The 12008-nt window shown below is 44.7% G+C and overlaps 1 protein-coding gene across 1 annotated transcript in view; it reads right to left on the bottom strand.

The window, feature by feature from the left end:
- LOC137307168 (bromodomain adjacent to zinc finger domain protein 2A-like) overlaps positions 1–12008 on the bottom strand; it is a 92086-nt gene that overhangs the window by 67497 nt on the left and 12581 nt on the right. Inside the window, exon 2 of the mRNA XM_067976526.1 lies at positions 103–240. Coding sequence (XP_067832627.1) covers positions 103–238 — 136 coding nt within the window. The 5' untranslated portion in view covers positions 239–240. The remainder of the gene's footprint in view (positions 1–102; positions 241–12008) is intronic.

Raw genomic sequence — 12008 nt, 5'->3', positions numbered from 1 at the left:
ATTTGACAGGGCTGGGGATCGAAGAATGATCTTTGTTCCAACCCACTCTCTACAGTTGTACAGTGCATCAGAGACAAATTCCAGCCCACGCTCTGCCCTTACCTCTGCCTAGCTGTGCCGAGTTCATTGTGATCCCATTAGTGTGCAAGCTATCTTCCTGATAAGGTGAAGACTTAAGGACTGAGGCAGCAGGTGTCGACATGCGGCAGGCAAAATGGAGCTGATCATTGACCTCCATATCTGGAAATTTAAACAAAACAGAAAACAAAATGGAGACTTCAGGCATATCTGGACCACAAAGTACATTTCTGAGTAACAGTGCAAAAGAAAAACCTTCCAGTCACGCAATGCTGCCCAGCTTATAGTGAAGTAGTATGAATGGCGCGGAGACTGTAGGCAGGGAGATTCCATGAAATTCATCATCAGGAAGTCTCTAACTTTGCAACAAACAGCATGTCCATCTTTTCTACGAATACGGGAACACCTGTAAACAGCAGTGTGGTATCTGGGGATTTAGGGTAAACTGCTTCTATTTTCTCCTCTCCTCCCCTCTCTCCGCGCCCCCCCCCGCCACCACCACCACCACCCCAGTTCCAGACTATGCAGCATGGTCAAGAGATTAGGTGGGACACCCTACTGTCAGGCTCCCTGCCAACACTGCTCTGAAACAGCTGCCGAGAAACATGCCAGAACAACCAAGCATGACTCTCTCTGATTTTGCCTTCCCCCCGCGCACCACCCCCCCTCCCACGGCATGGCTGAAATCACGACTTTTACTGTGTGTGGAATTACGGGGGTGAAGACCCCAGAGTTTTAGTCTGAAGAGCCTTCATGGCAAACACACTCACCCTAAACTCTGACCTTCATGGTTTGTGCACACATCAGATGGCCAGTGTTGTCACTGGAATTTCAGTAAAGCAGTGGGTGGGTGCTGTTTTTATACTTTGTCCACTTGAACTGTGAAAAAACACCCAGCAGTACAACTATAGATTCTGTCCTTCAATCTTGGATGGTGCCTGGAGAGGGCATCTTGAGCTGAACACCACCAGGGTGCAGTCCTGGTGGTTGGAGATCTGTCAGTGGAGGTGGGAGTCATTTCAGGTGATGAATTAAGAGTATCACAGGAGGAGTGGATCATCCATTAAAATGTCTTGGGTTAATTGTGACTTTTCCTATAGTGTTTTCTACTAAATAAACCCAGTGACAATACTGGACTATTGATCCTTCTTTGCCACTGTTAAGGCCACAATTGAATTATTCAGGAAAGGAGTGCCCGATGCCCAAGGCAGTTTATTCTCCCCTCCTGGAAATGTGCGATCTGACTGGTATAGATTGTCTTCTCGTGAAGCCTGACGGTGAATGTCGAAGGACTCCAGCATTCCGGTGTCACAACTATAACCCTCCCCCCAGTGCTGTCCAAATCCTGGCAGTGACGTAAACCAGGCCCATCCCCAGGGGACATCTCACACCAGTGCGAATTCAGTGCCATAAAACGGGGGCGGGGGGCTATAAATTGGCAGCAGATTCACAGCCCCAGTTCCCCTAGGCCAGATGTTGCAATCTTCCTCCCTTAGTTGCTGCATCAACCCCCCCCCCCATCCAGTGATTCTTTCTCTCCTCTTCCCCCCACCCCTCCAAATCCCTTACCACCATCTCTATTTGTCAGTAGGTGAAAAAAAGCTTTTGAGCAGCGCACACTGATTTTGTTTGTAGGTCAACCGAGATTTCTCAATAGATAATTCAACTGTCCTCTCCTGGCCGAACAAATGTAAAAGCAACACATTGATTCTTTCCTAAGGCCCGGGGTGGGGGGGGTAGATATACAGCCAGGGTTTTCATTCCTGATCACTATACAGTATCCCTGCTAGAGGTGTACCTGCGTGGATGTTGGATGCCCAGGCACAGCTGTGATGTCCCCTACTGTTGAATGGCCCACCAACACTCTTTGTCGAGACTCGTGTGGATGAAGTAACAAGGGCTGACCAGCGCCTATGGAACCATATCCCAGCAAGACTCCGAGCCTTCAGGGCAAGCAGCAAGAGGAGGGGAGCAGAGAAAATTGGCAAGAAAACCCCCCACTAGGCTGTCTTTTACTGGCAAATTTCATTCATCTTAATAGGGATACTGATCACAACAGAGCCTTGGGTCTGAATGCTAGCATCATGCAGTTACAAGTTGTGAATAACTACAGTTCACCAGGCCAGTTTGACACAGCAGGAAATACAGTATGTAATTTCCTAATCTATATTTTACAATAAATGATAATTACTCTACATGGTCGGAACTCCCAGAGCTACCATTAGCAGCAATCAGCATATATACAGAACCATTGGTGTTTTCTTTAAGAATAGAACAAAGCTGGTTTTGCCCCCTTCAAAAAGATAGTCCAACATTTCCAATTTTACCCAGTGACATTACAAATAAATATTCCAGGACTCTTCTGTGTTTCGAAGACTTGAACCTGGGAGTGTTTTTGGGGGAGCTTTGTGCCTCTTGTTTTTGAGGGTTTTAAAAAAATAATTCTTGGGATGTGGGCATCGCTGGCAAGGCCAGCATGTATTGCCCATCCCTAGTTGCCTTCGAGAAGGTGGTGTTGAGCCGCCTTCTTGAACCGCTGCACTCTGTGTGGTGAAGGTTCTCCCACAATTCTGTTAGGCTGGGAATTCCAGGATTTTGACCCAGCGATGATGAAACGAACGATATATTTCCAAGTCGGGATGGTGTGTGACTTGGAGGGGAACGTGCAGGTGGTGTTGTTCCCAAGCGCCTGTTGCCCTCGTCCTTCTAGGTGGTAGAGGTCGTGGGGTTGGGAGGTGCTGTCAAAGAAGCCTTGGCGAGTTGCTGCAATGCATCCTGTAGATGGTGCACACTGCAGCCACGGTGCGCCAGTGGTGGAGGGAGTGGATGCTCAGGCTAGTGGATGAAATACCGATGACGCGGGCTGCTTAGTCCTGGATGGTGTTGACCTTCTTGAGTGTTTTTGCAGCTGCACTCATCCAGGCAAGTGGAGAATATACATCACATTCCTGACTTTTGCCTTGTAACAGATGGAGAGGCTTTGGGGACAGGTCTTCAGCATTACAGCCGGGATATTGTCGGGGCCTGTGGCCTTTGCTGTGTCATTTCTTGATCGAATTGGCTGAAGACTGGCATCTGTGATGGAGGGGAACTCAGAGAAGGATCTGACTGAAGATGGTTACACACACGCATATTCTAACACTAGACACCGGACAGCAATCATGAGCAGGAACCTGGTCTAATTTGTGCCCTCCCCATCCCAAGGACACCCCTACCTCTACCCTAGCTGAGATCAGCTCATGGTCTGGGATCACACTTGGGACCTTCTAGCAGGCTCAGTGAGCAACAACCCATTCTGAAAACTCAACTGTTGTGTTGGCCCGCTAGCACTGTAGCAATTCACAACAGATGCAATGGTGGGGGGGGCTGAAGTTGTATTTGCCCCTACGGTCGGCAGAAATCAAAAGGATTGTCTAACTTGACATTGTACATGGTTAAACAGGCAACTGGCAGCACTAAACGGATGTATTTAGATGGACAATGAAGAGATTGGTGTTTGTAAAGGTGAAAACAAGGCTCTTAATCCACTGGTTATTGTGGAATAAAACCTCTCTCTTTGGTCACCTGTCCTAATATCTCATGTGGCTCAGTGTCAAATTTTGTCCAATTACACCCGTAAAGCGCCTTGGGACGATTTACTACATTAAACGCAAGTTGTTGTTGGTTATATAAAATGCAAGGCAGAGAACAATACTCTTAAAAATCCTTTCAATGCTGAAAGGGTTAAGATTTCTCCTGAAGGTGCCAACTGAGGATCAGGTACGATGCCACTGGTGCCAACAACTCCCCCCCCCCCCGATGCCTTGCCCAAATGACTATTTTTCATGTAGTGATCTTCTTGACAATGGAGTGTATTACAGCTGAGCCTGATTTTGTCCTCAGCTGACCTCCACAGAATCACTTGACAGCAATCTGGAGCACAAACCCTGGCTGGTTTTACCCTCCCTAATTCAGGGAGGCCAATTATAGCAACTCCACCACTGGACCGACTAAGGTAAGGTAACTCAGCACAGATCAAAGGTCAAACCTGGGTCCTTCTGGTTTGTATGGCTCAGTACCACAGTATGTGGTGCATTTACCCACTGAGCCACCAGAGGAACGAACGTGAAACAGACTTTCATTCGCCTAATGTTCTGATGAAATAGCATCACCGGATGAACCTGCCTGACGTTATTCCAACTGGCTAATTTTACGTCAAATATTTGAGACCTCTCCAGTGCTATCCTTGAGAAATTATGGCATGCTCGTGATAAACAACGTGTTACTTAAGCTGCACAATAACCCCGGATCTCTTTGCTGATCGCCACAGGGTGTAACTATGCCACACAGCACCCTCTTTTGGTTCCTTACGCCAATACTTACTATTTTACTCCCCGTAGATCTGATGAAAAACCCACTGATTTTGAAAGATCCACAGCTGGAACTGCTCAGAGCGGAAAGCGAGCGTTCACGAGTTTGCTTACAATTACTGACTTGAAAACTCTATTTTCTCCCTTCCTCTCCTGAAGGCATCGACTTCATGGGCGTACAGTTCCACAGGAGGCTCATGGTGGTCTGAGGGAGCGCCTGAGTGGTCATTCTTTATGTGTGAGCTTAGACAGTGTTTTGGAGAACTATTCAACTGCAGAGGGCATCACCACCAATCCCAATGCTGTCCTCACCGGTCATCCATACACATGCACTTTCCAGCAGGTAGCCACTAGACAATGATCAGGTGCAAGAACTCTGGCTGTTACTTTTTTTTAATTCATTCACGGGATGTGGGCGTCACTGGCAAGGCCAGCATTTATTGCCCATCCCTAATTGCCCTTGAGAAGGTGGTGGTGAGCCGCCTTCTTGAGTGAGATTTTACAACTGAGTGGCTTGCTAGGCCATTTCAGAGGGCAATTAAGAATCAACCACATTGCTGTGGGTCTGGAGTCACATATAGGCCAGACCGGGTAAGGGCGGCAGGCTTCCTTCCCTAAAGGACATTAGTGAACCAGATGGGTTTTTACGACAATCCGGTAGTTTCATGGCCATCATTACTGATACTAGTATTTTAATTCCAGATTTTTATTTAATTAATTGAATTTAAATTCGCCAGCTGCTGTGGCAGGATTTGAACTCATGACTCTGGATTTTAGTCCAGGCCTCTGGATTACTAGCCCAGTAACATAACCACTATGCTACTGTACCCCGACAGACCCCCCTATCCTCCTCCTCCTCCCTAACCCAGGAGGCACTGAGGACAATTCCACCACCCTTACCATCAGCCCAGCTGAGATCAGCTAACTCAGGGCAGACCAGAGATAGAATTTGGGACCTTTCTGGTTTGTATGGCTCAGTTACACACTTGGCAGTGCATTAACCCACTTAGCCATTGGGGGAGCTTGGCATTCCCCCCCCCCCAAAAAAGATTCCAGAATTTGATTAAACAATTTTTTTTTAAGCACCGAGATGGGGTAGAGAGGAGGGGGCTAAAGTGTTCAAATCCTACAAATCACAGCCAAACTAGCTAATCAATTCCCACTGAAAGGAATGGAATAAAAGAAATAAATGACTGAAGTGTGTCTTTCCTTTTAAAAGCCTGTGTTGGAAGAGAAAAAAACGGCAAGAAATGATTTACACTTAATTATGCACTTCTTAGGAAAAAAAAACTGGTTTAAATATTCATTCTTCTTTCACAAATAGGGCTAGACTGTCAGTAAAAGTCAATCCAAGGACAGTGGGGAGTGCCAGCCAGTGAAGCTGTTAAATAAATCTCTTTGACAGGGGAACTGCATCTTCAGAAGGACTGCATTGTATTGTCCAAAATAAACAAACTGGTTAAAAATGTACAATATAATTAATTTACCTTGCCACTGGCCACTGAAATTATATTAAATGATTATTACAAAAGACTAATACGGAGAAATAACATGTGTTTGGGGGGAGGGGGAGGGGAGAGGTATAGCCTCTTTCCACACAAGGCACAGAACAACAGTATTGGGCCTGTAAGCAGGAGATGTCACAACAGTAATGGTGGAAAGCAAAAAGCATCTGATGATTTGTCACATTTGCATCAATAAAGTTTTATTCAAATGTCCACTTAACACTGCTTATGAGGGAAGTGTTGGGGGAGGGAATTGCTGGGAAATGAGGACTAGAAAGAAAGAATTGAAACAACGAGCGTTTCTTTCCAAATCAATGTCATAATTCAGGAACATGTTGTTATATACTCCATACATTAATCTTCCACTATGACAAATGAAACAATTCCAGGAACTTTGAAAAAAAAAATGTATAAATAAACTCATTCCTGGTAAAACAAATTGCTCAATTCAGTGTCTGTTGAGTGGGAACAGAATATAGAGGGGTTTACTGAAATGCATTTTGAAGGAAAAAGCATGACAGATAATCTATCTCAGTCTGCTCCGAGACTGACAAACATGGTTCGTGTTTCACTGCAGCCATGATCATTCAAGGATAAAAACAGCAAGAGAGGAAATGAGTGGATCCCAACAAGCTGAGGTGTCCTCTGGGTCCTAAAACCTGTCAGGTCTAGCCACCACACACACTAACTGCTCAGATAACACAAACCACACTCCATCCTGAGCATTCCACACTGCATATTTCTTACACAGGTTTGATCTTGATTAAGTAAAAACTCCAAATACCAGGATATTACTGACGAGAGAATGTAGCAAAACAGAGACAAAACTATATATTTTCCCTCCATTATAAATTTAGGGAATCATTTCACTCAAATCTGTATTCACCAATTTAGAATTCATTTTTGTATAGATATTCTGTTGCAACATTTCCTGCCTTTTTACAATGTTTTATTGGCTTGATTCACAGCAGAATTCTGGTTTGAGCACAGACTCTCAATCCAGTTCTAAAGCTTAGACTACAAAAGATCTCAATACTGCACTCAAGTGCACATGGTTGTTTATAAAGCATCTTGCAAAGAACAGGGCATGGTCTGCAGATATGAAGCACATGATGATGTGCCCTCCCCAAAAGCTATCAATGTCAGTGACTGTGCAATTTTTTTTTAAACTTTAAATTTAGAATAAAGTTTTCTAATGGCTGAGTTATCAGGAGTGCTGTCTGATGCCCAGTTGAACTGTATAGTCCAGAAAGATCCTAGGATCAAGGCTTGATCTGGACTTTGAGCATAGCTTTCATCATAGGCTACGTCTGGATATTCCCAGATGTTACCCTCCTGGAATGTCCCAAAGCAGCAACGCCTCTTTAAATTACATATAAGCTGGGAAGTGGAGGAGCCAGTACGTGGCTGTATGATAACCTATCTGTCTGACTGTGGTAGTCTCATCCCACTCACTGAAAACAGGCCCGAGATGACTCAGAACATGACACATCCCAAAACAGTCAATAATTAAGAGTGTATCACGACAAGCTGCATCACACCTACGGTACACAAACCCAGTAACTCAGTCTGTATTTCCACTTAGAAATGCCCCAGAAATACCCAAAGATTCAACAATCAGACTAAAACTATCTGCTCAACTTATCTGGTGTGCTGTAATTAATTTTTCCCCCACCTCTTGCGAAGGTGCTGATTGTTGCTGGCGTGCCAGCAGTCTCACCAAAGTGGCCATTCTTTATTTTGCAAGCCCAGATAGTGACCGTTGGCTATTCAACTATGTGAAGTAGGTGAGGGGTAAAAATCAAAGCCAAACCGATCCTGCCCTCACCCAACATCCATAGACACACATCTCCAGCAGGAGTAACGAGGTAGGAATCAGGAGTCAGAACCTAGGCTGATTTTCCCCCTCCCTTAGCCATGTGTAACTGAAGCCAGGTTCAGTGTCCCCCACAACTCTGGCTAACTGTGTACAGACTAGTGACTGAACCTGAAACCTCCCTGGTCTGTATGGTTCAGTATCACATCGGTACATTTCCTCACCGAACATTCGAGACATTTGGGATTTTTATTCAAATTGATTTTAGTCAGGAACTAAATCAGATTTTGGGCTGCTGTGACGTCACACTAACCTTCAACTGAACTTGTGAATGAATGGAACTGGGTGAAGAATTGCTCCGAAACTCTCACTATCACTATCTGTAACCAAGTGATTAATTATGGCTGTTACTACTGGATTTTTGCCAAGAGCCATACACAGTGAGAGAAGCAATTTAAAATCAAACATGTGTCTTATAAACTGTAGGTGTTGCAAACAGGTTCTTTAACACACCAGAGACAGTCAATGCTTTAAAAGGAGTCCTGCTGTTATCAACTCAATAGTTTATGTCAGAAACCATGAACGTTCTGATCTCATCAGGGTGGCAGTAGAGATGCCACCACTGGCCTAAGCATCCCTGGGCTGGGGAAGGAAAGCAGACTTTCCCCTCCCTGCTCCGGGTACATTGAGACCACAAGTAATGCCCCAACACCACTCCAACTGTAGACAGCTACTGAACTGCATGGCTCAGCTACTCACGATAAACTTGCTGAACTATCCAGTCCTCTCTTTCTTTAGGTTCTCTAGCCAGTTCCCAGTATTCTACCTTAGCCTGTCTGTAATTGGTAGAGGTGCGTGACATTGACACAATCCTCAGATTTTCCTTTCCTCCTAGCCTCTGTTTGGGTACTTCACCCAAATTATATTTGTTGCCCCAATCTTCTCCCCTCCTCTACTGCACATGTTGACTCCTCGCTGCGGTATGGCCCCGTTCCATGATTGCCAGTAGTCCTCCAGTACTCACTGTCATCACCAACATCCATATAAACACAATTTTCAGCAGGAGTGACTGGATAATAATCGGAAAAGGGTGACCCCATGCCCAACAATACTGAAGCCAACTATAACACTCCAAGTGGTACCCAGCTGAGATCAGATGAGCAGGAAACCATCTTGATCTGTACTGTTTAGTGTTACACAAGTTAGTACCCAAGTCCAGGTCATTAATATATATCAATAAGAGCAGTGGTCCTAATGCTGACCCTGGGGAACATCACTGCATACTTCCCTCCAGTCTAAAATACAATTGGTCACCACTATTCTCTGCTTTCTGTCCCTTAGCCAATTTTGTATCCATGCTGCCACTGTCCCTTTAATCCCATGGGATTCAATTTTGCGAATAAGTCTATTATGTGGCACTTTATCAAGTAGTAGGTGCTATTTAGCCAGAAACTCCACTCTACACCCTCTTCCTCCGACCTACACCCTCACTGTGTTGAAATCAAGACTCCCTGGGGTAGATTTTAACTTCAGGCACAGAACAAGCGAGCAGCGGGCAGGACCCTGGTAAGTTCCTGTTGGTGGAAGGCCCGAGCCGGGAATCATTACCATGCAACTGGCAGGCTGCACACCCTGAACGGGCATCCCGCTGCTGCTCGTGGCTGTGTGATGGTGCACTACCAGGTGCCCTGGAGGCTGAGATGGTCGGCAGGCAGATAAGTAGGTCTGAGAAGAGGTGGGGGATGGGGTGAGGTGGGGGTTGAGCCTGTAGTCTCCTGGTCCTCTTGGCTCCACAAACATAATTCTGTACTTACCTTTTGGGGCCTTTGCTGCTTTACCACCCGATAAAACTGGGCACAGCGAATACGGTGCACGCTCCCCCCTCCTGTCCCTCAAAATTGCATCGGGGTCCTATGTACATCAGAAGACCCTGCTTTGCATACAGTAATGAGGCTCCCATCTGGTTCCGGCAGGTGCCTGGGCTACCCAGCGGAAGGCCCCAGGATATATGGTAATTGATGGAATCCGAGCAGGAACGAGGCAGTAAGTGCAGCACAGCTATTTTGTGGGCCACTACCGTTTCCACTGGGTGGGCCGAGTTCATATCGGCCCGAGTTAATATCGGCCCTATTATCTCCGATGCTAACTCATTCTTTCCCAGGGCCTCAAAACTATGGAGCTCCTCGCCTCCCTCAGTCTTCCATTCCTCCTACCATCTACAAGCTTTATAATCTAAGCTTGGCATCAGGTAACCACGACTTATTAATATACTTGTCTTCTCTTTTCATCTTTTCAACCCTGGTGCTTTCATGTACTGGCCCTTCACCTCAGTTTCTCAATAAAGAAAGCAGACTCTGTATAGAAGAATAAATTGGCAGATTGTACAAGGCTGTAACACAATCAAGGGCTTCAGAAAACATAATTTGAAAGAGCATAACTTGAACAGTTTGTGACTGTTATCTACACCTGAAGCCTCTGTTACAGATTATACCTTCCTCAAGTGTATCTAATATCTTATAACATGGAAAATATTGGAACATATGGTGATTGGTATTTTGAAAATACTGGAGAGGAAGCATTGCTTTAAAGACCACCGATATCTCCAAAAATCTATGGTAGGTTTGTGAGCTGTCCAAGTGTATGTATCTATTATGAAGAACAACATATGAAGACATGTAATATATCTTGGGGTTCACATGATATTCAAAAACGTCAAGATGTTATCTGAATCCATCGATGTGCAATATAACAACTTACAGCACCCTCAAGAAAAGGACACAGGCAGCAACAAAGATTTTTCCAAGTAGAGGAATTTAACTTATGAGGAAAAGTTAAGGAAATTGGGCACTTGGAAAAGAAAAATTTTCAAGGCAACCTAATTGAAATTTTTAAATTACGAACAGGATTCATAAAGCTGACCCAGGAAAATTTGTTCACGATGGTGAAGGGTTCAAATAGCAGGAAACAGAAGTGAAAATTAGGAAGTTCGGGTAAGAAGGGAATCAGGAGGAACTATTTTCACCCAAAGGGCAATAGAGTTGTGGAATAAGTTACCAGGGAAGACCACTAAAGTAGACAGTACAAATAGGTTCAAGAGGCAATTGGATGGGCTTTAGAGAGAAATGGGATTGAGGGATTTGGTGAGAAAGTTGGTAGATGGGGTTGGTTGTGAGAAAGGGACAAACATGTTGCCCTTTTCTGTTCCTAAAATGTTTTTATGTTTTACAAATCAAAAAAAATTGATCCTGCTCCTTCCACAGACCATTTGTAATCAGCACTGCCCTGAAATTGAATTTATTTAATCTTCCGAGGGGATAGAAGGAACTACAGGCAACACCACCGAGAAAGCGTTGAGATTTCTTCCCAGCCTCAAAGATAACTGAGCAAAAACAAGAGGATTTTAGTCTAATATTACAATCTGCATTACATGGCCTTGAAATGTAATCTCAGCTACAGGTTGTCCTAGATTGTACTGAAGATTGATACTGAAGTAAACACAGCTAATATTGCATTAATACGTCTTTTTTTTTAGGACCAAGGACCACTCTGCATTCAGTTGGTAAAATAGGCATCTGATCTTGAAACCTTTTGAGGACAATTTTGGAGTCGAAGTAAAAGCTGCACACAACTCTTTAAAAAAGTTGCACTAACTTTCGTTGGACACAGCTACACAGTACAAATACACATTATTTTTCCATCAAATTCACTTAAAAAATATAATCTCGCTCCTCCCAATGGACTAATTGGATGTACTGCTTGGTACGGCACTGAGTCATTAAGAACAGAAGTTTTCAGGTTCAATCTCCAGTCAATGTTAAGTGATCACAGCTGGGGTGCAAGGTAGGGGTACACAATTGGCCACAAGGTCCCTGGGGCCACAGATGAGGAAAAATCAGCCTGGGTTCCCACCCGGTAACTATCCAGTGCCCCTGCTGGAGGTACAAGAGCGTGGACATCAGATGAGGACAGGACCAGGCTTGGCTCGTATGGTGTTACACAATAGGGGAAAAAAAATCACCATTGAGTCAATACACTTTAATGTTAGTGTTCCAGTTCAGGCTTCCTCCAACACCTTTTTCTTGTGTAAAAGCCTTGAAGACACTTTCTGCAAACTGACCGCCTCTCCTATAAGCCGAAAGTCTTTCATTTTCTTCTGCACTGAGTTGGCATACCACAGGCCTAATGATTAACCACAATCATGGTAAACTGCTTACTGGAGAGCATGTAGGATGCCCACTATGGCACTTGTCAATCAGATGG

Source organism: Heptranchias perlo, chromosome X, assembly GCF_035084215.1.
Source record: "Heptranchias perlo isolate sHepPer1 chromosome X, sHepPer1.hap1, whole genome shotgun sequence".
In the NCBI taxonomy this organism is placed as follows: Eukaryota; Metazoa; Chordata; class Chondrichthyes; order Hexanchiformes; family Hexanchidae; genus Heptranchias; species Heptranchias perlo.
The sequence above is the reverse complement of the archived record's forward strand: the minus strand, read 5'-3'. Positions and strand labels throughout refer to the sequence as shown.